The sequence below is a fragment of the Mchenga conophoros genome, linkage group LG8 (genome assembly GCF_057382185.1).
Source record: "Mchenga conophoros isolate Kocher_MC1m ecotype Shallow Benthic linkage group LG8, M_conophoros_male_GT1.1, whole genome shotgun sequence".
Classification (NCBI taxonomy): Eukaryota; Metazoa; Chordata; class Actinopteri; order Cichliformes; family Cichlidae; genus Mchenga; species Mchenga conophoros.
In genome coordinates this window covers 173,747-197,642 of record NC_140533.1, presented here as the reverse complement: position 1 = coordinate 197,642, position 23,896 = coordinate 173,747, and the positions used below count along the sequence as shown (strand labels likewise).

General features: G+C 43.0%; 1 protein-coding gene across 10 annotated transcripts in view; it reads left to right on the top strand.

Annotated features, from left to right (window-relative positions):
* rab3gap1 (RAB3 GTPase activating protein subunit 1) overlaps window positions 1-23,896 on the top strand; it is a 61,842-nt gene that overhangs the window by 5,450 nt on the left and 32,496 nt on the right. For 7 of the 10 annotated variants that reach the window (XM_085283512.1, XM_085283508.1, XM_085283509.1 and 4 more), the window contains 7 exons: window positions 14,460-14,515; window positions 16,907-16,985; window positions 17,081-17,213; window positions 18,184-18,262; window positions 19,369-19,488; window positions 22,632-22,797; window positions 23,788-23,887. In XM_085283512.1, coding sequence (XP_085139638.1) covers window positions 14,460-14,515; window positions 16,907-16,985; window positions 17,081-17,213; window positions 18,184-18,262; window positions 19,369-19,488; window positions 22,632-22,797; window positions 23,788-23,887 — 733 coding nt within the window. Of the gene's footprint in view, window positions 1-14,275; window positions 14,370-14,459; window positions 14,516-16,906; window positions 16,986-17,080; window positions 17,214-18,183; window positions 18,263-19,368; window positions 19,489-22,631; window positions 22,798-23,787; window positions 23,888-23,896 lie in introns of those variants that run through there. The other 3 variants (XM_085283515.1, XM_085283513.1, XM_085283511.1) reach the window with 1 other exon arrangement.

Below are 23,896 nucleotides of genomic sequence, written 5' to 3'. Positions count from 1 at the left end.
CCTTGTGGCCAGCAACAGTTCCCATACCAGAGTGTGACACAGTTGGTCAGGATGCTCTCTATCACATAGTGGTAGAAGTTAACCAGTATGTCAGTAGACAGGTGGTTCTTCTTCAGTGTCCTCAAGGAAAAAAAGGCGCTGATGGGCCTTCTTGACCAGGCTGGAGGTGTCAGTTGACCAGGACAGATTCTCAGAGATGTGGGTCCCCAAGAACTTGAAGCTGGAGACCCATTCAACAGCTGTGCCATTTATGTAGATGGGGACATGGGGGTCTCTGTTCTCCCTCCTGAAGTCCACAATGAGCTCTTTGGTTTTGCTGGTATTCAGGAGCAGGTTATTGTCAGCACCACACAGCTAGGTGCTTTACTCTTCCCTGTAGCAGACTCATCATTGTCTCTGATGAGACAGTCACCGCGGTGTCATCTGCAGACTGGATGATGGAGTTGGATCCGGACCGAGGTCTGCAGTCATAGAGGAACGGGCTCAGCACACAGCCCTGTGGAGTGCCAGTGTTGAGTGTGATGGTGGTAGAGCAGTTATAGCCTGACCTTACATGCCAGGGTCTGTTGGTCAGAAAGTCCATGATCCAGGTACAGATAATAATAATAATAATAATAATAATAATAATAATGGATTACATTTATATAGCGTCTTGTCTAAGGACACAACGACCAGGGGGATCAAACCGGCAACCTTCCAGTTATAGATGAGCTTCCCAATCCCCTGAACCATGGTCGCCTGGAGTTGCTGAGTCCAAAATCCACAAGTTTGGTGATCAGCTTGGAGGGAATGCCTGTACTGAATGCTGAGCTGAAGTCAACAAACAGCATTCTTACATAAGTATTGCATAAATATCTGAGTACACGTTGCAAGAAACTGCATTCCCAGATCACATCCACTGTGTGCTGGAAAATTTGCAACGATTCTACAAAAAAGTTCCACGTGGTGGGTTTTTTTTCTTCCTACTGGTGATGATCCAGTGGAGCTCCAGTCACTCCAGGCTCCCTTGTGGTTCCACAAAACAAACAAACTCGTGCGTCCATGACTGATACTCCTGCTTCACTTCTGTATGAATTGATCTTTTCATCACGGTTCACTTTGGACAAGCAGGGCCCTATTTCAGGAAGCCGGTTTAGAAAACTCAGAGTGAAAAACGATACTCAGGGTTGAGTAACCCCGAACTGTCCAACTCGGAATATTCGGTTTCAGAAAGGCTGATAACAATTAGTTCAATCAACGCGGAGTTGCTTTAACCCCAAGTTAAGCGCGCGCACGAGGATACATAAAGCCCTGATTAGTGGAGCACAGATTAAGCGAGTCACCATGGAGACGGAGGGAAAGAAGGCGCGGTCAATGTATCTTACAGCGCTTCAGGCCGAAATTCTGATGGCAGTATATGCCGATAACATGCAAATTTTGCGGGAAAAAAGTAACACAGCCTCAGCTGCAAAAGAAAGGGAGCATGCATGGCAAAACATAGCCGACACAGTCAATGCGTGAGTGTTAATTTAAACACTGATCTAGGGATTTCCACCCATTTAACACGTTATCTTATTATATTTTATTTTATTTTTTATTTTATACATTTTATTTTGTGATGTGATGTGAGCGCAGGTGCAACCCAACAGGCCCCCAACGTTCCTGGCAGCAAGTAAAGATGAAATATAAAAATATAGTCCAAACAGGTAAGGTGTAATTGTATTATGAGCCATAGTGCTTGATCTGTTTGTAAATCAATTGCAGTTAGAGGCTACATTAATTTTCTGTCTGTAAGCACTTATTGAAATTATCTGAGCACGTTACAAGTACATATTTGCTTACTCTGTATGCTCAAATGTGACCTGTTATAGCCAACAGAAAAAAAAGCGGAGGCCCGAAAAACAGGTGGGGGTCCTCCACCACCACCACTCACAGAGCCTGGCCACTTGGCTTCCACATTTGTGATAATGTTGGCAGCATCACATATGATCTTCACAGTGCAGAGAACACAAATTAGCATCCATTACTATAATGAAATAATTTGTTAGTTTGAAATGCTACAGGGAACTATGTACCTGTACATTAATGCTGTGGAAAGACTTCCTGTTCACATAGTCTCCTTCATTTACTGAAGGAGCAATGATTGGAATGTGAGTGCCATCTGTACAGCCAATCACGCCTGGGAACCGTGAGAATAAATGTAAAATTTAAGTAGTAGTCCAAGTATCACCACATCATGTATTAAGTTTTGTTCATCCTGCTACCTGCAATTTTGTGGCATCCCTCTTTGATAAATCTTGTGGGTCTATGACCGGGGAACACCACAGACGAGTACAGGAGACGTTTCAGTGCAACTGTAACATTCCTGACTGCCCGACAGACCGTAGCCTTGGAAACGTGCAGCGTCACCAATATTATACAGAAAGCTCCCGTTTGCAAAAAACCGAAGTGCGATACAAATAATATGTAATGAACTGAGAGAATGTCCGCGATGTGTCACATGAGCAATATTAGGCCTGAGGATGTTATTCAAATCAATTATAGATTGTGCTGAAAAATGGTAACGTTCACACAGGAAATCATCAGGAAATGATAAAATGTCCGAACGCGCTCTGATCACTCTCTCCCGGCGGAGAGCTCTGCGGAGAATTTGGGCTTCAACATCTACTGGCTCTTCAAGGACGGGGCACGCCATGTCTGACACTTCCTACAGTCAGGTTTCTGACAAAGAGGCGGAGAACGTCAGGGTTAGTTGAAGTAAACCTGCTAGGGGGCAGGTTAGCTTCACGGAGTGTGTCGTCATAGTAACTCACTCAGAATTAATCTAAACTCGCTTTGTGAAACCGAAAACCCAGAGTTTTCGTTAACTCAGGGTATACTTACTCAGAGTTTGCACTAAACCGGCTTCCTGAAACAGGGCCCAGGAAACAGAGGTGACGCTGACTTGTGGCTTTGCAGGAGGATTCCCTTTAACAACAGGAGCATGCACACAGTTTGTTTTAGGCCACCATGAATAGCTCACATTGTAAATCACAAAGAGCCAGTATATGATACTGTAGCTTCCTTTTTTTTTTTTTTTTTTTTTTTTTTTTTTTTAATGACATCAGAAACAGCAGTATGCGACATTACGTGATGGCAGAGCTTCAGTTCATCCTTTGTCATTTTTTTTTTTTTTTTTTTTTTTAATAAATAGGACAGGGGGAATGAATGAGAGAGAGAGGGGGAGAGAAAGAAAGAAAACCAAAGGGGAGAAGAGACGGTGAGAAGGGGGGGAAGAGAGAGAGAAAAAAAAAAACAAAACTCCTGGGTCACCTGTATGGAGAAAAAACAAACAAACAAACAAACAAACAAAAACAAACAGAGGAGACAGCAAACAACAAAGAGCAACATAATAATAGAGAAAACAAAGCACCATCACAATAAACTAGCTAGTCATAGATATCAGTATTTACTAAGTAATAAACGATATTGTGCAGCACGCAAGATAGACAGCGCACAGTGTGCTTTGAGGCAGCAGCCAAGAAAGCTTTAGTCCGCGTCTGTGAATACCCATGTGTACACCTGTGTGCATACCTGTGTGGATCAGCATGCTTGCATTCCAAAGGTTTCTCCATGTAATGATCTGCTAGGGAGTGTGGGGGGGCCACAGCCCCGTCCTCCAGGGTGTGAAGCGGGTATGGAGGAGATCAAAACTCCAGACATCCAGAGGCCCCCAGAACACAAGAGACCATGGAAGACCAACAGAGGGGCAGCCGCGCCACTGTCCCAGTAAGAGCTGAGGAGAGTCCCAGATGAGGGCTCGCCCAGCAGCCGCGGAGCAGAAGTCAGGGGGAGTTGCAGTGACGCGCCCGTGAGCTCCGCCGGCCCCCAGCTGCGCCTGAGTGACCGAGCCCTAGGCCGAGAGGCCGGGGGCACCCCACCTCCAAAGGGGCCCGAGCGAGCCCCAGGCCCCAGGCCCCGACAAGCGGCCGCCAAGGAGTGAGCCGGTGTGTACCCGGACGCCCACCCCCAGACACAAAGAACCACCAACACACCGACACCTGAGGGAGTCCGCCACCGGCAGGGGAAGTGGTGGTGGGTGGAGATAGGCCTCCAAACCTTGGAGGGCCTGAGGTGTCCCCAGAGAGGTGGCGTCTGATACCCAACCTGACATATAGACACAGACATACAGGCACACACAGACACAAACATCCATTCCCACCCTCATGCTCTCATATGCACTCACTCCACACTCAACCAACGTGGAGACAGACATAAAGAGACGCTGTACACACGATCACACTCCCCAAGCGTACTCTACAAACCGGGTCTAGGTACCCTTGCCCCTGGAGGGGGAACTGCACCCAGACCCAGGTGGTGTTACCCTTTTCCCTGCGGTGGGGAGAGGCAGACCACCCCGACTCCGCAGCAGCAGGGAGGCCCCACACCCCAGACCGCAGTCGGACGGCCAACTCCTCCTACTAGCCCTCCCGCTCCAGCAGGCCGCAGAGAATGGGGGTAGCTTCCACTCACTGTGACGGGATGGCTCGTAGGTGATTACACTCTGCTTCATTTGGTTCCAGTTCAGATTAAGGGACAACACATGAAAAGACAGAAACTGGAAACAAATGTTAGAAAAATATTTACTGTTAGAAAACATTCAGTGAAAACAAAATAGATTTTTCTGTTTGGCTTCAAATCTGAGTCTCCAAAAGCCAGTCAGACAGTAGAGTTGGTATAAACAGAGAGAGGAGATGAATCTTTTTTTTTAGACAGAGGAAGGAAAATATTTAGATTCACTTAAAAGGATAATTCTCTATTTTTAGCACTTTCCACTTTCACTTTCTTGCCATTGAACCATAATTAGCTTTAATTTCACTTCAAATACACGAACACAGAAAAGTAAAAGTGTGATTCTACCAAAGGTAAAACCTAAAATATAGCATTTTGAAAGAGTTCAAGGAGTTCAAATATTTGCTGGTCACTGCATTTTTGTGCGTGCAGAATTGCTAGTTTGTTGCAGAGCATGGTTCGAGGTTTTGGAGAAGTGAGGGGAGACAGCCACCGGAAGACACCTGGCGCGGAGGCGAATAAGATGCTCTTTTGAACTTTTTTTAAAATCGTTAATGAAACTTTTTTGGTTGTGAAACCTACGTATCTATTGTATCTGTTTGACGTTGAAGGGGCGTCATTAAATTTAAGCCCTAATGGTATAAAACATCTGCTCGTGCATTGTTAGTTAGAGATCGATGCTGTCTGCGTACAGCGGTCGTCTCTCCACGCGTGTCATTAAAATCATCATTTGACTTCACCCGGCCGGATCAGTGTTGTTATTTTTTTGGATTACCTCCTGTATCCCTCCTTGATATTTGAACCCTAACACTGCTGTATATGTGCTGGATTATTTGGACTACATTGCATTGTACAGTTAAACTATGATTGTATCTGTGGGGCTTAAAAACAATGACATGTGTGCACACACAGTGGATTCATTTTCACTTCTTTAGGGCTGGTCTGGAAACATTAACTGGCTCTAGATGACAGAAAGCGCTGCAAGGGCAGAAAAAACAGTATTAATCCCTTTTTGGTGCACATTATGACAGCTGGGATTCATGTATTGTGCATGTGTTGAGGTTTTCTCTTTGTGACTGAGGTCCTTACTGGCGGTGGGATTTGTATTGAGCGTGCAGTGCAGAGTGATCAGACACATATGTGCTGTTCCACAAACGGGATGTTTTTATTGTAGTCACTGTAGCAAGTGAGATCATTGAGAAATAAACCAGGAGAGATCAAACCACAGATCTTAAGTCCATGATACAATCTGAAGGAAGAGACAAGGCTCACTGTGTGGAAGGCTGAGATACTCGTCACTTCTGCAGACGAGCAGCAGAGATAGTTCAACAGGCCACAGAGTATTTTCCCTCCATCTCTGAGTGAAGTTATCTCAAACTCGTTTCTGTCTCTGTGAAATACAGCAGCTTTTAGCTGCAACACACTGTGAAACAAACTGCACAAAAACAGTTTGTGTGTTTGCTGATGTTTGTTGAGCTGTGTTAAGGGTTCAATATTTAGGAGGAGAGTAAAAACAACCATGGTCCAGAAGAGCTTGGTCAAACAATTGATTTTAATGACCACACGCAGCGTGGTGAGATGTACACGCAAAACATCAGCTGTAGATCTCCGCCCAAAAAGACACTTCAGATTGCTTTTGATTCATCAGGGTTAACGCCCCCTCATGCGTCATCAGATACAATACATGCATACGTCAAATCAAAACCACAATGACTTTTAACACAGTTTGAAAAGAACATCGCCTCGTCTCCATGCCAGGTCCATCTTCTGACTCTCGCTTCTCCAAAACCTCGGGCCATGCTCTGCAACAAACTAGCAATTCTGCACGCACAAAAATGCCGTTGCAAGAAAATATATCTGAACTCTCACCTAGAACATAAGCCTACCTACAGTGTGTGCAGGTGTGTGTGTGTGTGTGTGTGTGTGTGCGTGTGTGTGTGTGTGTGCGTGTGTGTGTGTGTGTGTGTGGCTCGACCTCACACGAACTTTGTCTTATGAGAAGAGAGGCCAATTCTCATGTGCATAATAACCTAATCAAAAGATATAAATGAATAAAAGACAATAATGAATAACCTGGTTATTCAAATAGCATCCACACAGCTCCTCAAAGTCACTTTCACTTTGACAAGCACGCTCTGCAAAAGCCTGTGCTTCCTGTCTACTTTAACACAGAGTGTACTCAGAGTTAGGCCTTTCTTTTATAATGCAACAGAATCAGCACATACACATTTAAGATTATAACAAGCATTCAAAAGCATTTAAGATTATAGATTTAACTCAACAGTTTAACGTGGTTATAACTGCACCTGTAATAAAGGCTAATTGGCTACCAATATGTTTAAACATCTGAATACAATATCAATGCTGTAGATTATGTTATTAATGTCATTACTGCAATGGTAATGATGATGACCATGAACCATAGCAGTGAAATAATTTCCCTGATCTCCACAGCTGATAGAAACGTTGCATTTGAAATTACCTGCCACGACATGTTACTCCCTTTATGCTTGATCGTCTTCTGTAGGGCTCATTAGATGCTGAAGTACCGCGGCCACAACTTATGGACACCTGCAGTCGTTCCAGAGCTGTGCCAAAAAATCAAAACCACACAGTGGCCCACTTGGACCCTTTACTATGGCACACGTCATCTCTTTTTATGTGACGTCCCCTGGTGATTATTTTAAATGAAGGCTCAGAGTGACAGAAACAATAACTCCCTGCAAATTTGTTGAACCAAAAGTAACGAGAAAATGTAAGAAGTTTCAAAATAGGGCGGCTGTGGCTCACTGTACAGGGAGTGCAGAATTATTAGGCAAGTTGTATTTTTGAGGAATAATTTTATTATTGAACAACAACCATGTTCTCAATGAACCCAAAAAACTCATTAATATCAAAGCTGAATGTTTTTGGAAGTAGTTTTTAGTTTGTTTTTAGTTTTAGCTATTTTAGGGGGATATCTGTGTGTGCAGGTGACTATTACTGTGCAGAATTATTAGGCAACTTAACAAAAAACAAATATATACCCATTTCAATGATTTATTTTTACCAGTGAAACCAATATAACATCTCCACATTCACAAATATACATTTCTGACATTCAAAAACAAAAACAAATCAGCGACCAATATAGCCACCTTTCTTTGCAAGGACACTCAAAAGCCTGCCATCCATGGATTCTGTCAGTGTTTTGATCTGTTCACCATCAACATTGCGTGCAGCAGCAACCACAGCCTCCCAGACACTGTTCAGAGAGGTGTACTGTTTTCCCTCCTTGTAAATCTCACATTTGATGATGGACCACAGGTTCTCAATGGGGTTCAGATCAGGTGAACAAGGTGGCCATGTCATTAGTTTTTCTTCTTTTATACCCTTTCTTGCAGCCACGCTGTGGAGTACTTGGACGCGTGTGATGGAGCATTGTCCTGCATGAACATCATGTTTTTCTTGAAGGATGCAGACTTCTTCCTGTACCACTGCTTGAAGAAGGTGTCTTCCAGAAACTGGCAGTAGGACTGGGAGTTGAGCTTGACTCCATCCTCAACCCGAAAAGGCCCCACAAGCTCATCTTTGATGATACCAGCCCAAACCAGTACTCCACCTCCACCTTGCTGGCGTCTGAGTGGGACTGGAGCTCTCTGCCCTTTACCAATCCAGCCACGGGCCCATCCATCTGGCCCATCAAGACTCACTCTCATTTCATCAGTCCATAAAACCTTAGAAAAACCAGTCTTGAGATATTTCTTGGCCCAGTCTTGACGTTTCAGCTTGTGTGTCTTGTTTAGTGGTGGTCGTCTTTCAGCCTTTCTTACCTTGGCCATGTCTCTGAGTATTGCACACCTTGTGCTTTTGGGCACTCCAGTGATGTTGCAGCTCTGAAATATGGCCAAACTGGTGGCAAGTGGCATCTTGGCAGCTGCACGCTTGACTTTTCTCAGTTCATGGGCAGTTATTTTGCGCCTTGGTTTTTCCACACGCTTCTTGTGACCCTGTTGACTATTTTGAATGAAACGCTTGATTGTTCGATGATCACGCTTCAGAAGCTTTGCAATTTTGAGACGGCTGCATCCCTCTGCAAGATATCTCACTATTTTTGACTTTTCTGAGCCTGTCAAGTCCTTCTTTTGACCCATTTTGCCAAAGGAAAGGACGTTGCCTAATAATTATGCACACCTGATATAGGGTGTTGATGTCATTAGACCACACCCCTTCTCATTACAGCGATGCACATCACCTAATATGCTTAATTGGTAGTAGGCTTTCGAGCCTATACAGCTTGGAGTAAGACAACATGCATGAAGAGGATGATGTGGACAAAATACTCATTTGCCTAATAATTCTGCACTCCCTGTATGCTGGACCAGTGAAATTCTCCTTTCTGTCAGTGTAAAGATGACATATTTAACTGTTTTTCTACATGATAAAGAAAAAGCTGATGTGACAAAGACAGAAATCTGTCGGCACGGCTCTTTGTACTTAAATCGTAAGAAATAAACGTGTAAGATTACAGAAAAAAGCCCTGACAGCTCATTGCCCAAACTGCACAGTTTTTCCTTTCGTTTTTTAAACTGTAGTTGTCAATAGAAAATTGATTAACCGCATAAATTAACCGTATAAAGGTTATACTGACAACAGGAGGGAATGTCAATAGAAAATTGTATTTGTTTAGTCAGTATAAGCTTTTAATGATATAAGTTTATTCGTGATAGAATGCTGCATGATGATCTCTTCATTGCTCAGAACTGATTGTTCTTTATGAAACGTTTTCTGATATTCGTATCTGAATCTTTCCACAGCGATAGTAAGAAGTTGAACAAGCAGTTCTGACATCGCGCACACACACACACACAAACACACACACACGCACACACACACACACACACACATGCACATGTCACTGAACGAATGTATTAATTCCTGTTGTATAAAGAAAGAAAGCAGACGGTGACAGAGCGCGAGTCCATGAATGTCTCCTGTGCGAGCGCTCTGTGACCGTCCTCACGAGTAAACACAACTGCAGTGTTTGTGTTTTCTAACTCAGGTGTCTCAGCTGAAGAACTGCGGGGTGATTTTTAAAAATCCCCTGTCAGTAGTCATATAAAACAGAGATTTCTGTAGTAAAAAGTGAAAAACAAACTTTTCTGTCATTTAATTGTTATTTGCTTGATGTCTTTGTGTAGCATGAATGGCAATAAAGGAGGTTTTTATCACTAGGAAAAGCTGTAAATCTTATAAAAACACGGTTAAAAGTCCAAATTTCATGCTTGTGCTTCTTTGTGGTGAGCAGCAGATCCAACAAGTTAAGAATTATTAACGACTTCAAGCGAGCGTTCAGGCCTGTGAAACTCATTTAGACACTCAGACAGTGAGCCATGGCTCTGTGGTATGTGCACACATCTCTGCCATTCAAAGACACTTTGTATAACTTGATTTTATGTTATTTTTCAAATGTACATATTCTTTTTCAACAAAGCAACATTTTATTCAGTGTTTTCATGAAAATAGTATTTTTATGCATTAAGTACTACTTGGGAGAACACACCTGAGGTCTAAGGCCTGGACAAGTTTGAAACAATGGAAAATAGCAGAAAATAAAAACAAGTCTGCACTCAGCTTTGCAGTCTTCCATTGAAATGCAGTCAGATGCTGCCCACTTTACGTTTTCACAGTTGTTTGGTGGTGGCTATGGCGGAGCTGCCACAAGAGGCCAGGTGGATGAGGGAAAGGTGAGGCAGGAGGAGCAGAGGCCCGAGGCGGCCGCCGGTCCGAGTGTCAGGTGAACTGAACTTCAGGTAAGAAGTTCTGACCTGCAGTCTATCTGGGTCAGATATAAACCAAGTTTAGGTGGAGTTTATTTTCGTTGTGCTGACTTTTTACAGTCAGTTACAATAACTCGTACTAGCTAGCCAGCATGATGGAGTTTCTACAGCTGGGTGGTGCTATGATGTTACTGATAGTGAACTTCATTTTATTCATAAGGTTAGTTAGTAGAGTTGCCAACCGTCCCCTAAAAAATGGAATTGTCCCGCATTCAGAGAAAATATTACTCGTTTCGTATTGAGGTGAAAAGGAGCACAGTTTGTCCCGGACTTCAGCTACAATGGAAAAAGACACAAAGCTGGAGTTATTCTGTGTCTTTACACTGTCAGCTGTCTCTTCTTCTCTCATTCTCTCACCCTCCCTCTCCTGTTGCTACTTCAATCATGAAACTGATCAATGATCAGCTGATCGGCTCTCTTGTTTGTTTATCGCCCACTTTGCGCCAGAAAGAGGAAGCCAGCGGTTGTCGCGCTAAAAAACAGCAGCACGTTTAAGCTTGATCAGCTGTTGTTAGAATTTATTTAATATTACTTTCTAGTATCAGCTGATGTTTGCTGGAGCCACAGCTGTAAAGCTGCTGGTCATGATGCCGGTTTGGATATGTGGTGAGAAACATCTCTCTCTCTATGACAGCTGGGATAGGCTCCAGCGCTCCCCGCGACCCTGAGAAGGATAAGTGGAAGCGAATGAATGGATGGATGGATTATTAGAGTTACAGTCATACATATTTTCAGAAGCTTGTATTTAATCTCCATAAGAAACAATCATATTTAGCAGCATGAAAATTACATATTTATTTAGAAAATTACGTATTTTTATTGGAAGATCATGAGGGAGGAAAATATATGGTTCTTCAAAACAGAAAAATAAACAAAAAATCCATATTATGGAGTTGACAAGTGGTGACACACGAGTAGAAAGCAAGATATTATTTCTTTCAAAATGACCATTAAACCTTAACAACCTTTGTAATATCACAAGACACATCATAACAATTCTGTTTTTGCACACGTCAAGTTCTACATCTTAATAGTTCACCAGCAAGTAGCTGCCTACTACTCCTTGATTCCTAAAGTACTCTGTGGTTGTGTGTTTAGACCCTGCTGGACTTTCTCTACTTTTGACTCTCTGTGCTTGTTTCCAAAACCTTCTCTTCTGCCTTTTTTCTCTTCCTTTCAGATCACTGATGTTCTTTATTTTTCCCTCTTTCACTCTATTTGTCCATCTTTCCCTTTATGAGAAACTCAGGCTGGCTGTTAATTTTTTCTCTACTTATTTTTTGATCCTCCCTGTTCCTTCTCTTTTGTTCCTCTACTGACAGCTTCCCCTTTGCTATTCTAGCCGGAAATGTACCATTTTGTAATTGCTATAATTTTTCTGAAGCATATGCATTTACACATATTAAGGATGAATATTCACAACACAAATATGTATTAAGCAACAGAAATGCTATCCGGTCTTTAAGTCTGATGTCATTAGCCGTTTCCAGGTCCAAACTCCGCTGCAGATCCCAAAGTCAAAGGAACTCTGCGGCATCACTGAGAGTTACAAACTGTCTAAATTCTTTCATCTTTAATAAAATGATCAGTGTGGCTGTTTTACCAGGTGTAACATCCAGGCATCCATGAAAACAGAATATATGAAATTTAACAGAGTTAGAAGTTAGCTCGCCGGTTTCCACCTTAACACCAGCTCTGCTATCACTTCCAACATAAATGAAGACAAAACTAAACAGCAGTGGCGTTTGTAGGGTTACTGATGTTGGACTAGCTGGTATATAATGATGTGCTACGTGATTGCTAGCGACACAGCTATGTTAGCGTAACATAAACACAGTGAAACTTTTTTCCACTTGATAAAAGTTAACGTGAGGGTTCCCGATGGTTAGGCTGACAGTGATCACTGACTGTTTTTAGGGGCTTGTTCAGATTAAATAGAACAAGATAAAAAAGAATAAAAACATGTTAAAACACAACAGCCTTAATAAACACAGAGTAGTTTGGACCCGAAAGCAGGGTTCATACATCATCACTTAAAAGACCAGCTCTCGGGGCAGAGATAGCTCAGTAGATAGAGTGTTTGCCCCATGATCGTTGGGGGTTCAAATCCACTGAACAGCGGCTATCCTGAGATACCCTTGAGCAAGGTACCGTCTCTACACACTGCTCCCCAGGTCATGGATTGGTAGCTGCCCACTGCTTCACTGAGTAAATGGGTTAAATGCAGAGGACTAAGCATTTTCCTACAGGATTAATAAAGTATACATTAACTATGAGATTCAAGATCAGGCAAATTCCATAATATTCAACACATCTGTAAAGCAGAAATATCAGTAAAATACACAGGAAGTAATATGACTGAAATAGTAATAAAAATAACTTAATATAATTAGTGAATAGGACACTTTTGTGACATTTGCCAAAATCATTAGAAAAAGGGTCAACACCGTCAGGCAGAAATCCTGATGGTGCTGACAAAATACCCTACTTTCTCTCATAGCACGTTTTTCTGACAGACGCCATCTTGTTTTTCATCAGTTGCTTATGGCCTCTACTGTGGTGTTGATGCACTATGGGTGTGACACAGAGTTTTTTTTATCAGAAAGGTATGCAATAAATGAAATAAAAATTAAAAAAACTCACCAGAGCAGTGACCTCATGGCATGTGTATCAAACAGGAAGTGGTAAAGGGGTCCTCACAGTGTAAGTTACCCACAATAATTCCTGATTTTTTTGTACTTTTTAAAAAATCTGATGGTGTTGACAGAAACTTTGGACATGTTTTGTCCCTTATCTCAAGAATCACTGATATATTCTCAAAATCTTTCATAAACTGCCTGCTTTTCAGGAATGAGGTGGTAATTCGATTTTGGAGCAGTTCTTGAGCCATAACCAATGATGAGCAGCTTTCCTCACTGTCACTGGTACGGTGCTGCACTGATGCCTTCCTGAGAGCCAATGCAAGCACAAAGAGTTAAGTCAGCAGTTTTTTGATGAGCTTTCAATATTTCCTTTAACTAACGGGGAGTGAGGTCCTTTTATCTCAGGCATGTCAGGAATACTGAAACCTGGGCTGACTGACCTGACCACAGCCTCTATGACTTCAGCATCACTGTGTCCTTTACACAAGAGGCCGACTGGCCCACAGATCTTGACACCTCTCCTTACTGTCACTTCTTGAAGCCTGTTTGCTGCTGTAGGAAACACATTTTATGGAGCTGTCAGCTGACTCGGCGATGTTCTGTTCACTCTTTGACACACCCTGCTAATTGCTTATATTAACATCTCTTGGCTGGTCTGAGAATGGGTTGGCGTTCCCCGGACAAGCTGGAGGAGGCTTCTCTGCTTGGGCTGCTGCTGTGTTACTGCTGCATTTCTGCTCATCAGACTCACCTAATGAGATGGCTGGAACTGTTTCTTTTTGGCGAGGTGTCTGATGTCAGCTGGCAGTGATGATGATGATGCCACTCGAAGCTGCTTTTTCAAGTTTGATTCAGTTAGTCTTGAGTGGAAGCGCCTCTTTGCAAGAGTCAGTTTTGAAAAGACCTGTTCAAAGTGGTACGTTGTCCCAAACAGAGATGCACATTTCAGGGCATGTCTCGCCAGGATGGGAAAAGCCTCAGCATGAAAGTACAGTTTGTGAAAGTCCAGCAGAGAGAGGCTGTTATACTTAGCTTTGAGCTCGTAGTTGTTTTGCAGCCCAATTATTTCCACTTGGAAAGTGTCTGGCACAGATGGTTGCACATTAAACGGCGTAGCAAACATCTCCAGTTCCTTTTGGATATTCTTCACATCTTGAAACCTGTCATTAAATGCCTGAATGAGTTTTGCACAACGACTGTTGTTGTGATTTGGCGCTACACAAATAAAATTTAACTGAATTTAGAATTTGTTTGTTTTCTTTTATTGTGAAAGAACTATAGAGGAAGCGACCACCTTTTCGCACATGCGTAGAAAAACATCCTAGTTTCCGGAACCGATCAGGCAGCCAAAGGCAACAACATGGCTGCTGATAGCGATGTGAGTTTGTTTTGTAACATGTCAGTGTGGTTGTTAAGCGCGCTGTAACAATACGACAGCTGATTTTACGTTTACGTTTGTGTTTTGCAGCCCGAGTCGGAGGTTTTCGAGATCACCGACTTCACCACTGCGTCCGAGTGGGAGCGGTAAGCCAGCTGGTCATTACTCTGAAAACTAGGATTAGTCCACAGCTTTACGTGTTCCGCACAGCTCGCCCTCGGGAGACACGAACCTGCATTTATTTCTTCAGGCCTAAACATAACAACATGATTGTATATTACAGCGAACCTAACCTCAAATAGTCAAGCTAAAGAGTGAGGCTGTGTATCTGTGCATATACATTTACCACCACTCTGATATCGCACACCAGCATCACTAAAACTAGTGATGGGCAGATGAAGCCCCATGAAGCACTGAAGCTTTTCATCGAATTGGTTCACCCCAACGCGAAGCTTCATGAAGCTTCCTTTGCTCTAGCAGAACACCTACTGGACGTAAAAATAATAGCTGGCATGAATTTGAAGAGTGTGGCATTTTGCACACAGCCTGTAAATGTCAACAACAAAAGGAGTGTGTAAAACACCTATAGTGTAGTGATGGCAGTATACTGTGTATATTTATGCTGGCAGTATGGAAAATGATTATTTGCGGCAAAGTTCGAACCGCTTCATGAACCAGTCACGTGGTACAGCCGGGCAGCGAGGCTTCGGACGTCATCATTTTCAGCTCCTCCCATAAATGAAGCAAGCCTCGATACGCGCTTCGCGGAAACGCCCCCTCCATTACTCGACACACGCTCCGAAGCCTCGATACAGAACGTCCCATCACTAACTAAAACTATAACACTGCACAGATATAGATGTGCTTCCGGTGTAGATGAATAGGAAGACTGATGCCATATGTGTGAGCCATTTTTAAATAATCTTCTGGATATTGATTACCAAACAAACTATAGCCAACTAAAATGTATTATTACAAAATGTGCGTTAAATAAAATGCATTTTCCAAGAACTGACCTGTAATTAGACACATTTGTCAATAAGGAACTCACCTGCTTGTTAGGGCTTGAGCCAGAAGTTTGAACTAGGAGTGGGTTTCCATAATCGATATTCCAATTAAAATCGATTTTAGCTTGAATAAAGTGATATTGATTCATTAAATCCTGAATCGATTTTAAATATAAATGTATTTTGTCAGAAACTCCAGAATCTCAGGTTAAACCTCACAAAACGATTTCAACAATCACCAAACAGCTGAAACAGTAAATGAGAGCAGCTGCACGGGTTCCACACAAAGACGTAAACACAGAGCGTGGACCGTTCACCCGACGGCACGTACACAGACGTATGAGCTGACCGCTCACAGAGTCTGAGCTGCAGGTTTTGTCACTCTGACCAAAATTGACTGAACCAGCAGCAAAAGAAGATCCAGACTAGGCTTCACGTTTGATACTCATCGTCATTAAATCTCTTATACTTTGGCTGGTTTGCTTCCACCACAATAAAATCACACTTCCTGTACAGCTCTCTCTCTCTGTGTGCTTCAAGAAAAGTTTCCCATCTCAAGTCTGTTTTCTGCATTATTCGCTGCTTATTATGCACCCGTCTACCGTTGTTTACAGTGCTGTTGGAGGCTGGGGTTTTTTGTTGTTTGTTTGTTTTTGTTTTTTAAACAAAACAGCAGTAAACCAGTAGGCTGTGGCTCCTTGTGTTTGTCAGGTGACAATAAACTAAATATAGCTAGATGGTACAGATTAGAGTCACTCTGTCAAAAGTCGGAATTTTCAACCTCAAAATCAGTAATAAAATAAATGGACTGGTTCTTATACAGCGCTTGCCTGCTCTCCTGGAGTACTCAAAGTGGTCTATACAACATGCCACACTCACTATTATCTATACGGTGAGCGCTTTCTAACTATCATACATATGCATTTATACTCTGATGGATGCATCGGAGAGCAAGTCGGGGTTAGTATCTTGCTCAAGGATATTTGGCATGCAAACTGGGGGAGCCGGGGATCGAACCACCAACCCTCTGATCAGCAGCTGACCTGCTCTACCTCCTGAGCTACAGCCAGCCCTTAAATAAATATATTAAATGACGAGAAACACGAGCGCACACTGAAAAAAAAACAAGGGACTCTGAGACACTGAGGCAGCTGATCTGGTTGGCCAATGTTAGCATCAGATTGATTCTTGTTTTAGTGGTTCCTTCCAAAATCACAATGCCACTAACCAAAGGTCACGAGGAGGGGGGGGGCTAAATGGTTGTTTGTACTGCGTTGTCATGTCCTAATATGTTGATCCATTGGTTGGTGCAGCTCGTGTGTGCAGAGGCAGTTCAAATGGCTGCAGCCTCTTTAACGAATCACAGTTAACATTTGCATTCAGTCATATTCATTGCTTACTGTAGATGTAATATTTAAAGCACAGTGTGCTTGGAGGGAAATTCATTTCTGAAGATTAGTTTCAGTGGTTATTTAGCATGAACCAGACACTGTGCATGTATGCTGGGCTAATCTGTTCATCTGCCTGAAGTTTTGTGTCCAGAGTGGAGGAAGTGCTTAATGATTGGAAGCTGACAGGGAACACTGCACGGAAGGTTTCTCCAGAGAAGGTATTTTTTACTCATCAAATCTTTACATGCGTGTGAAGTATGCAGAAAGGAAGTATCTCACCTTCATCGTATGATGCTGCATTATCTGAACACAGGGGGAATACACCAGTGGAACCTGGGCGGAGAAGTCGCAGGAAATTAATTTTGCTGACTTCAAGTTCTACATAAGCCACTACTTTCTGAAACAAGAGTGTGAAGAGGATGATGGGAAGGACAACCTCGAGGAAGGTAGAGTCACTTTGTCTGCACTATTATCAACATCAGCTTTTCATTGACTGTTTGTTGTGAATGATGTCGACAGTGTTGGACAGTCCTGCTCAGTGCACATGCAGGCTGTGGTGGAAGGACCGTCACGTTTTCAGAATTTTGTTATCAGAACGATGACAAGCTGACATCCAGACTCCACACCCTTTATTATGTAGCTTTAGTTTTTATTATCCTGCAGGTTTGCAGAAATATTTATTATTATTATTAACATCATCCCAGGGCACAGCTGTGGGCCTCCATCCTCTGGTTTTCATGCTTTGACTCTGGCTTGTACCACAGCCTGCTCCCACACCACTGTTGAAACACTGATGAAGTAAACCTTGGAAAAAGCACGAGGTTTGGATGTATCCGCTTAAAAAAAGGAATAAACACCTTTTTTCTTTGTACAAATAAAAGCAGGCAAAGCAGAAATGTTACCTGGATACTTGCTTATTTGGTTGTGAATGGCAGTGGGCGTCCACTGAGGAGGGTAGCAAGGCTCCATCTTTGAAATTGAACGCTGCACTGAGGTCTAGCAGGACAAGCACAGAGATGAGTCCACTGTCAGAGGCCATAAGAAGATCATTTGTAACCTTCACTAAAGCCGTTTCTGTGCTGTGATGAGCTCTGAAACCTGACTGAAACTCTTCAAATAAGCCTCTGCAGATGATCTGTTAGCTGTTTGACAACTACTCTTTCAAGGATGTTTGATATGAAAGGAAGGTTGGAGATTGGCCTGTAAGTCAGCTGGGTCTGTCCTGTACATCATTAGAGACACCAGTGATGTACAGGACAGTAAATTACTGCCACCTTGTGGCCGCAACAGAAATGAGCATCTGTGAAAGTCAACCCAGTACAGTTATTTTGGTAGATGTCCCACTTTAATAATCATATGCACCTCAGATGGTGTTTAAAATGAACAATGTTTTTGACACAGTTCTTCTATTGGCAGATGCTATACCGTTGGCAATGCAGGATCTTCTCTGTATGAACAATGATTTCCCTCCACGAGCCCACTGCCTGGTCAGATGGTAAGTTTAGTCTTTACTTTTTATGCTAAAAAACTGCTTCACTCAAAGTGGAGTGGAGTCATTTATCTGCACGCCTCACAGCGAGAAGGTCCCGGATCAAATCTGTGTGGAGATGCATCCTGTAACTGTGCCTGCTGCGCAGGTTTCCTCCACAGTGCAAAGATGTGCATGTTAGGTTTGTTACGGATTCAAATATTGGGGATGGATACAAGAGGAAAAACCAAAATAACAACACTGGTCCAGCCGGGTTGAGTCAAACGATGATTTTAATGATCACACGCGTGGGAGATGGACACCGTACGCAGACAGCATCAGATCTCAAAATGGTGGAGCATTGATCAAACTCTTATAGCCTCTAGTGGCCCCCACCTAATCATAAAGCCTAAACATTCACATTCTTTCCCTCACACGGCGCCTAAGCTACGACCTTGGCTCCCTGTTTATCTGCTCCTGCTGAGATGGGGCAGAAAACCTCTCCAGTATGTTCTGTTCTCTTCTAATCAGACAAATAAGGCGATGACTTTCTGCGAACACTATTTCTTATAACTCAGCAGTATAATGCATCATAAAACAATATCATTCATTCACAATAAATCAGCAGTCTAATGTAATGCAAATCAGTTTAACAAATGCAATAGTTATCAGCTTCGTCTAATTCAGGAGAATAATGCAAACTAAAACTACATAATAATTCACAATCTTTAATTAGGGGTCTAACATGGCATAAAATAATATTATAATCCCACAGGTTAAATGGATATGTGAGCTAGATACAGTGCATAGCATAAAGTGCAACATGAACATATAGTTTAAGTGTGTCTTTCATTTAAGAGAGCAAGTCCAGAAAGTGCAAGTGTTTCTGGCTTTGAGTTGCCAGAAAGACTTCGTAAATATAAGCAGAGAATCATAGATGCGTCTACAAAGAGGTAATTCAGACAATTTCTGAATATTTTATTTTTCTTCAGAGTGAAATAGTAAAATAATATCCCATTGATTAGTGATGGTCTTTATTGTTACCAAGGGATCTAACAGCATACAGAATGAAGCAAATGTTTCTTCCATCCTATGTGGATAAATGTCTGCTGTGATGCTGTATGTCTTGGTAGGTTTGGCATACGAGAGTTTGTGGTCATCAGCCCTGGAACGAACTGTGAGGCCGTCATCAGTGAGTCGAAATGCAACCTGCTTCTAAGCTCCATCTCCATCTCTCTGGCCAACAGTGGCTGGTAAGTTACGGTCATCGCACTGCGTGGAAGGTTTTGTGAGCACATTAGTGCCTCCTGACGGTGTGATGTGTGTTCATGTTTGAGTTTTAAGTGTGCAACTGAAGGAGTGATGGTTCACCCTTTGAAGGCGAACCATTTCTCTCTCACTATCGATAATGCCACAGTTTTCCCTTCTCCTCAGGTTAAGAGCTTTGGTGTCATCCTAGACAGTTCACTTTCCTATAAATCTCACATCAATAATTTCACCTATTCTGCCTGTTTCCATCTATGCAGCATTTTTTTTTTTGCCTGTCCCATTTGGTTCTTTAGCCGTCAGAATTGTTGTCTGAAGACCAACAAGGAGACCCAATGGATTTACTTTGCCAAATGGATCATCGTGGCATTGCCGTACTGGTCCATTTGATCGACCTTTGTTGTTGTTATTATTTATTTTATTTTATTTTCAGTTGTTACAGACGGGACAGACATGACTGAGGGATAGGAAAGGGAGAAAGAAAGAGGAAGGAAAAGAAAAACAGAAGGGGAGAGGGACAGTGAGAGAGGGCACTTAAAAAGAGAAAGAAGAGAAAAAAATCTTCTGGATCACCTGTTGAGAGAAAAAGAATAGAAAACAAGCAAAAAAAACAAAGCAACATACTAAACACAACACCATCGCATTAATCTAGCTAAGTGTAAACAGCAGTAAATACTAAATATTGAATGTTGTTGTGCAGCACGCAGGACAGACAGCGCACAATGTGCTTGGAAATAGCACCAATAAAGGTGTAGTTTATGTCTATGAACAGTGACCACCCGTGTGCACACCTGTGTGGGTCAGCGCGCTTGTATTCAAAAGGTTTCCCCATGTAACGGTCTGCAAGAGGATGTAGAGAGCCATAGCCCATTCTCCAGGGCATGAAGCAGGCATGGAGGAGATCCAGGCTCCAGACATCCAGAGGCCCCAGAGTGTGAGAGCCCAAGGAGGACCACCGGAGGGGCATCCGTGCCACCCTCCTGGGAAGAGCTGAGGAGAGCCCCAGACGAGGGGTCACCCCAGTAGCCACGGAGCAGAAGCCAGAGGGGGCTGCAGTGGCGTGCCCACCGGCTCTGCCGGCAGCCAGCTGTGCCAGAGTGAACCGAGCCGCAGGCCCGAGGGCCCCCTTTGCCCAGGAAGAGGCCCCGATGGCCAGCAGAGAACGGGGGTGTGTGAAGACCCCAAACCTCCCTCCTCTCGCTCATGTGTAGTGTTGCTGCGTGTTGTTCTAAGGTGCATTTAAAACATGGGAGAGCATGGTGCTGCTGCCAGAGAGCAGCAGGTGTTAGCACGGCCCCTCCCGAGAACCCTCAATGTCTACATGGATTTAAAGTTGAGAGGTGGGGTATGCAGCGTTAACAGATTACGTCCTTCTCTCTCCACCCAGTCTTCGTCCATTCTTGTCCACAGTCTCGTTACCTCCTGTATTGACTACTGCAATTCTCTTTTGCATGGTCTCCCCCATAAATCCCTCCATAAGCTTCAACTGGTTCAGAACTCTGCTGCTCGCATTATCACCAGAACCCCCTCCTACCAGCACATCACCTGTTCTTCAGGAACTTCACTGGCTCCCAGTGGAGTTCCAGATAATATACAAACTTCTGCTCACCTTCAAGGCCATTCATAACCTCGCTCCTCCTTACCTTTCTGACCTGTTCAGCACTACCTGTTCTGCCCGCTCACTTCGATCTTCTTCTTCTATCCAGCTTTCTGTGCTTCCCTTCCGCCTCAGCACCATGGGAAGCAGAGCTTATAGCTGCTCTGCTCCCAGGCTGTGGAGCTCTCTGCCCCCACATATAAGAAACACTGGTTCTCCCCCAGTTCAAATCTCAACTCAAAACCCATCTGTTCAAATCTGCATGTTCACTGTGAATCCACTGTTTGTTCATTTTATCTCTTACTTTTGTTTTTATTGCTCTTCATTGTGTCAGTGTTCTGTTATGTGTTTTTATCTATTGTACAGTGTCCTTTGGTGTCTTGAAGGGCGCTTTATAAATACAATTTATTATTATTATTGTTATTCTACTGGAAGAAGAGTTTTACATTTAGATTGGCTTTTATTTTTTATATTATTTCACTATCAATCTGAAAAATGTTAAAAAGCCTTTAAATTAACATGGTCTCATCCACCCCATGCCCCCCCTTTAGACTCACCCCTGTTTGCTGCAGGTAAAATGCGACGGTTGCAGGCTGTGACATGTAAACATGGTATCAGACTAAATGAATAGTTCATCAACATATTTGAATGTAGCCTGACTTCTGTAGCTTTCCTGCTGTGATGGAGGACGAGCTCTTTCAGAATAAAGGTTTTAATGATGATCACGAGAGCAGCGCTGCTGAAAGAAGTTTTCTTTCACTTTACCTGAGCTCACCGTCTCAGTAACGCCTCTTTGCTCCTGTCAGTGTGTAAACTTCAGCTCCACGTCAAACTGCAGCGTCATCATCACTGCTGCTGTGTTATCAGTGTTTTTGTTTAACACTGGGGATGTGTGGGCTTAATGTTGTCAGACCTTTTATTCACATGCTGCTCCTAAATAAGTTTGGTTTGCATGGCTGTTTATACTCACAAATGTGGCTGAATAATGTATATGTGTTAGTCCCCGTAGGCCGTAGCGAAATAACTCTGCATTTAACCCATTCACCCAATGCAGCGCCTGGGGAGTGTGTAGGGACCTTGCTCAGGGGTACCTCAGCTTAGCTTTTCACTTGATTCAAACCCCCAACCTTCTGATCCCGGGGCAGCCACTTTACCTACTGACCTATCCCTCACACACGTTTACATCGTTGAACAAGTCTGTGCTACAGAGCACGCAGCATCGCAGCATCGCAGCATCGCAGCAAAGAATTGGTTTGGAGGATTTTTTTTAGAAGTGATGAATTGCTGCAGCCCCAGATTACGCCAATGAACACAACATATTAAAACCAGTCTGTGTAGCACTCAGCGGTCCGTGCAGTGACAGTGCTGACATACATGCCAGTACAATGCAGTTCTGCAGCTTGTTGCTCTGTGTTTCAGTCGGACTGTTTAGTTTAGCTGGATTGTTGCTGGTTGAGAGAAACTGAAGCTGGATGTCGGGCGTGTACCAGAGATCCTGCTAGTAATGCCTTCTGCTATTTATCTTGTGTTCAGTCAGGTGCCGATGTTTGTGCAGATCCAGCAGAAGTGGAGGCGGATGTATGCCGGAGAGTGCAAAGGACCAGGCGTGCGCACCGACTTTGAGATCGTTCACCTGCGTCGAGCGCCCGTGCAGTACAACCACCTGTCCGGCCTGCTCGACATCTTCAAATCTAAGATAGTAAGTGCTCTGGAACAAACATCTTTATATGGATCATATTTCAAGGTTGTTTGTTTGTTTTTAATAAAGAAAAATTAAAATTGTGCAGCCACAGAGCGTCATGTACCCATGTTCTACAAGTATCACCTCAGCATCCTGTTCCAGACCATTTTAGGACGATGTGAATCCTGTTAAATGCAACTAATAATCATAAAAGCATCCACGAAGTGCATGTAAATGTATTTTCTAAAACATTTATTCATCTGGTTTTTCCTGCTCATGTACAGTCTCTCCTCCTCCTCCTCCTCCTGCTGTGCTCTGACAGTCACACAAAAACTGTATTCAACTTGAAAATAACACAAACATCTTATCTTATAATAGGAATATATTCTTGTAATAGTTCATCAAAGAGCAGGTTGATAACAGTACAGCACACTGCTTAGTTATGTGAACATTGGGAAAACAGAAGAGGAAGAAGAAGACGTCTAATTCTGTGTAAATTCGGTTTCTGGATTTTTGTGAAATTAATTTGTGAATAAAATAAAGACTGTTAGGAAGTGGATGTTGGTTTAATGATCAGTTTGTTTGAACTTTGTTTATTCCTATTCCTGGAAACACAATGGATTCCCAGACATCACGTTGTTTAACCCTTTCATGCACAGTGGTCTGCAGCTATTCAAAGGCTGTTTTCTTGTATTTGTGTTGATGTTGATGGTAAACTTGCACAGAAACACTACACACTGATGTCTCCATACCCTTCATAAGTCAAAACCGATGTTGTCCACCTAAGTGGACATTTAAAAAATGAAGTTCAAAAATCTTATATTCATTCCTAAAGAAGAATAAAAATCCTGATTGATGTTGTCATCATCCACACATGAGGGTTAAATGTGTTCAGTATGTTCCCAGAAACAGCCGACAATGACGAGGTGTAATCCACGCCTGTACAGAGAGATTAATGCTGCAGCTTGTTACCATAAACATGAGCTGATGTCTTCCTGTTGTCATCAGGGTTGTTCCCTGTTCCCTCTGCCTCCAGTCAACATCGCCATTCGCTTCACCTACGTGCTCCAAGACTGGCAGCAGTATTCATGGCCACAGCAGCCTCCAGGTAGGCAGT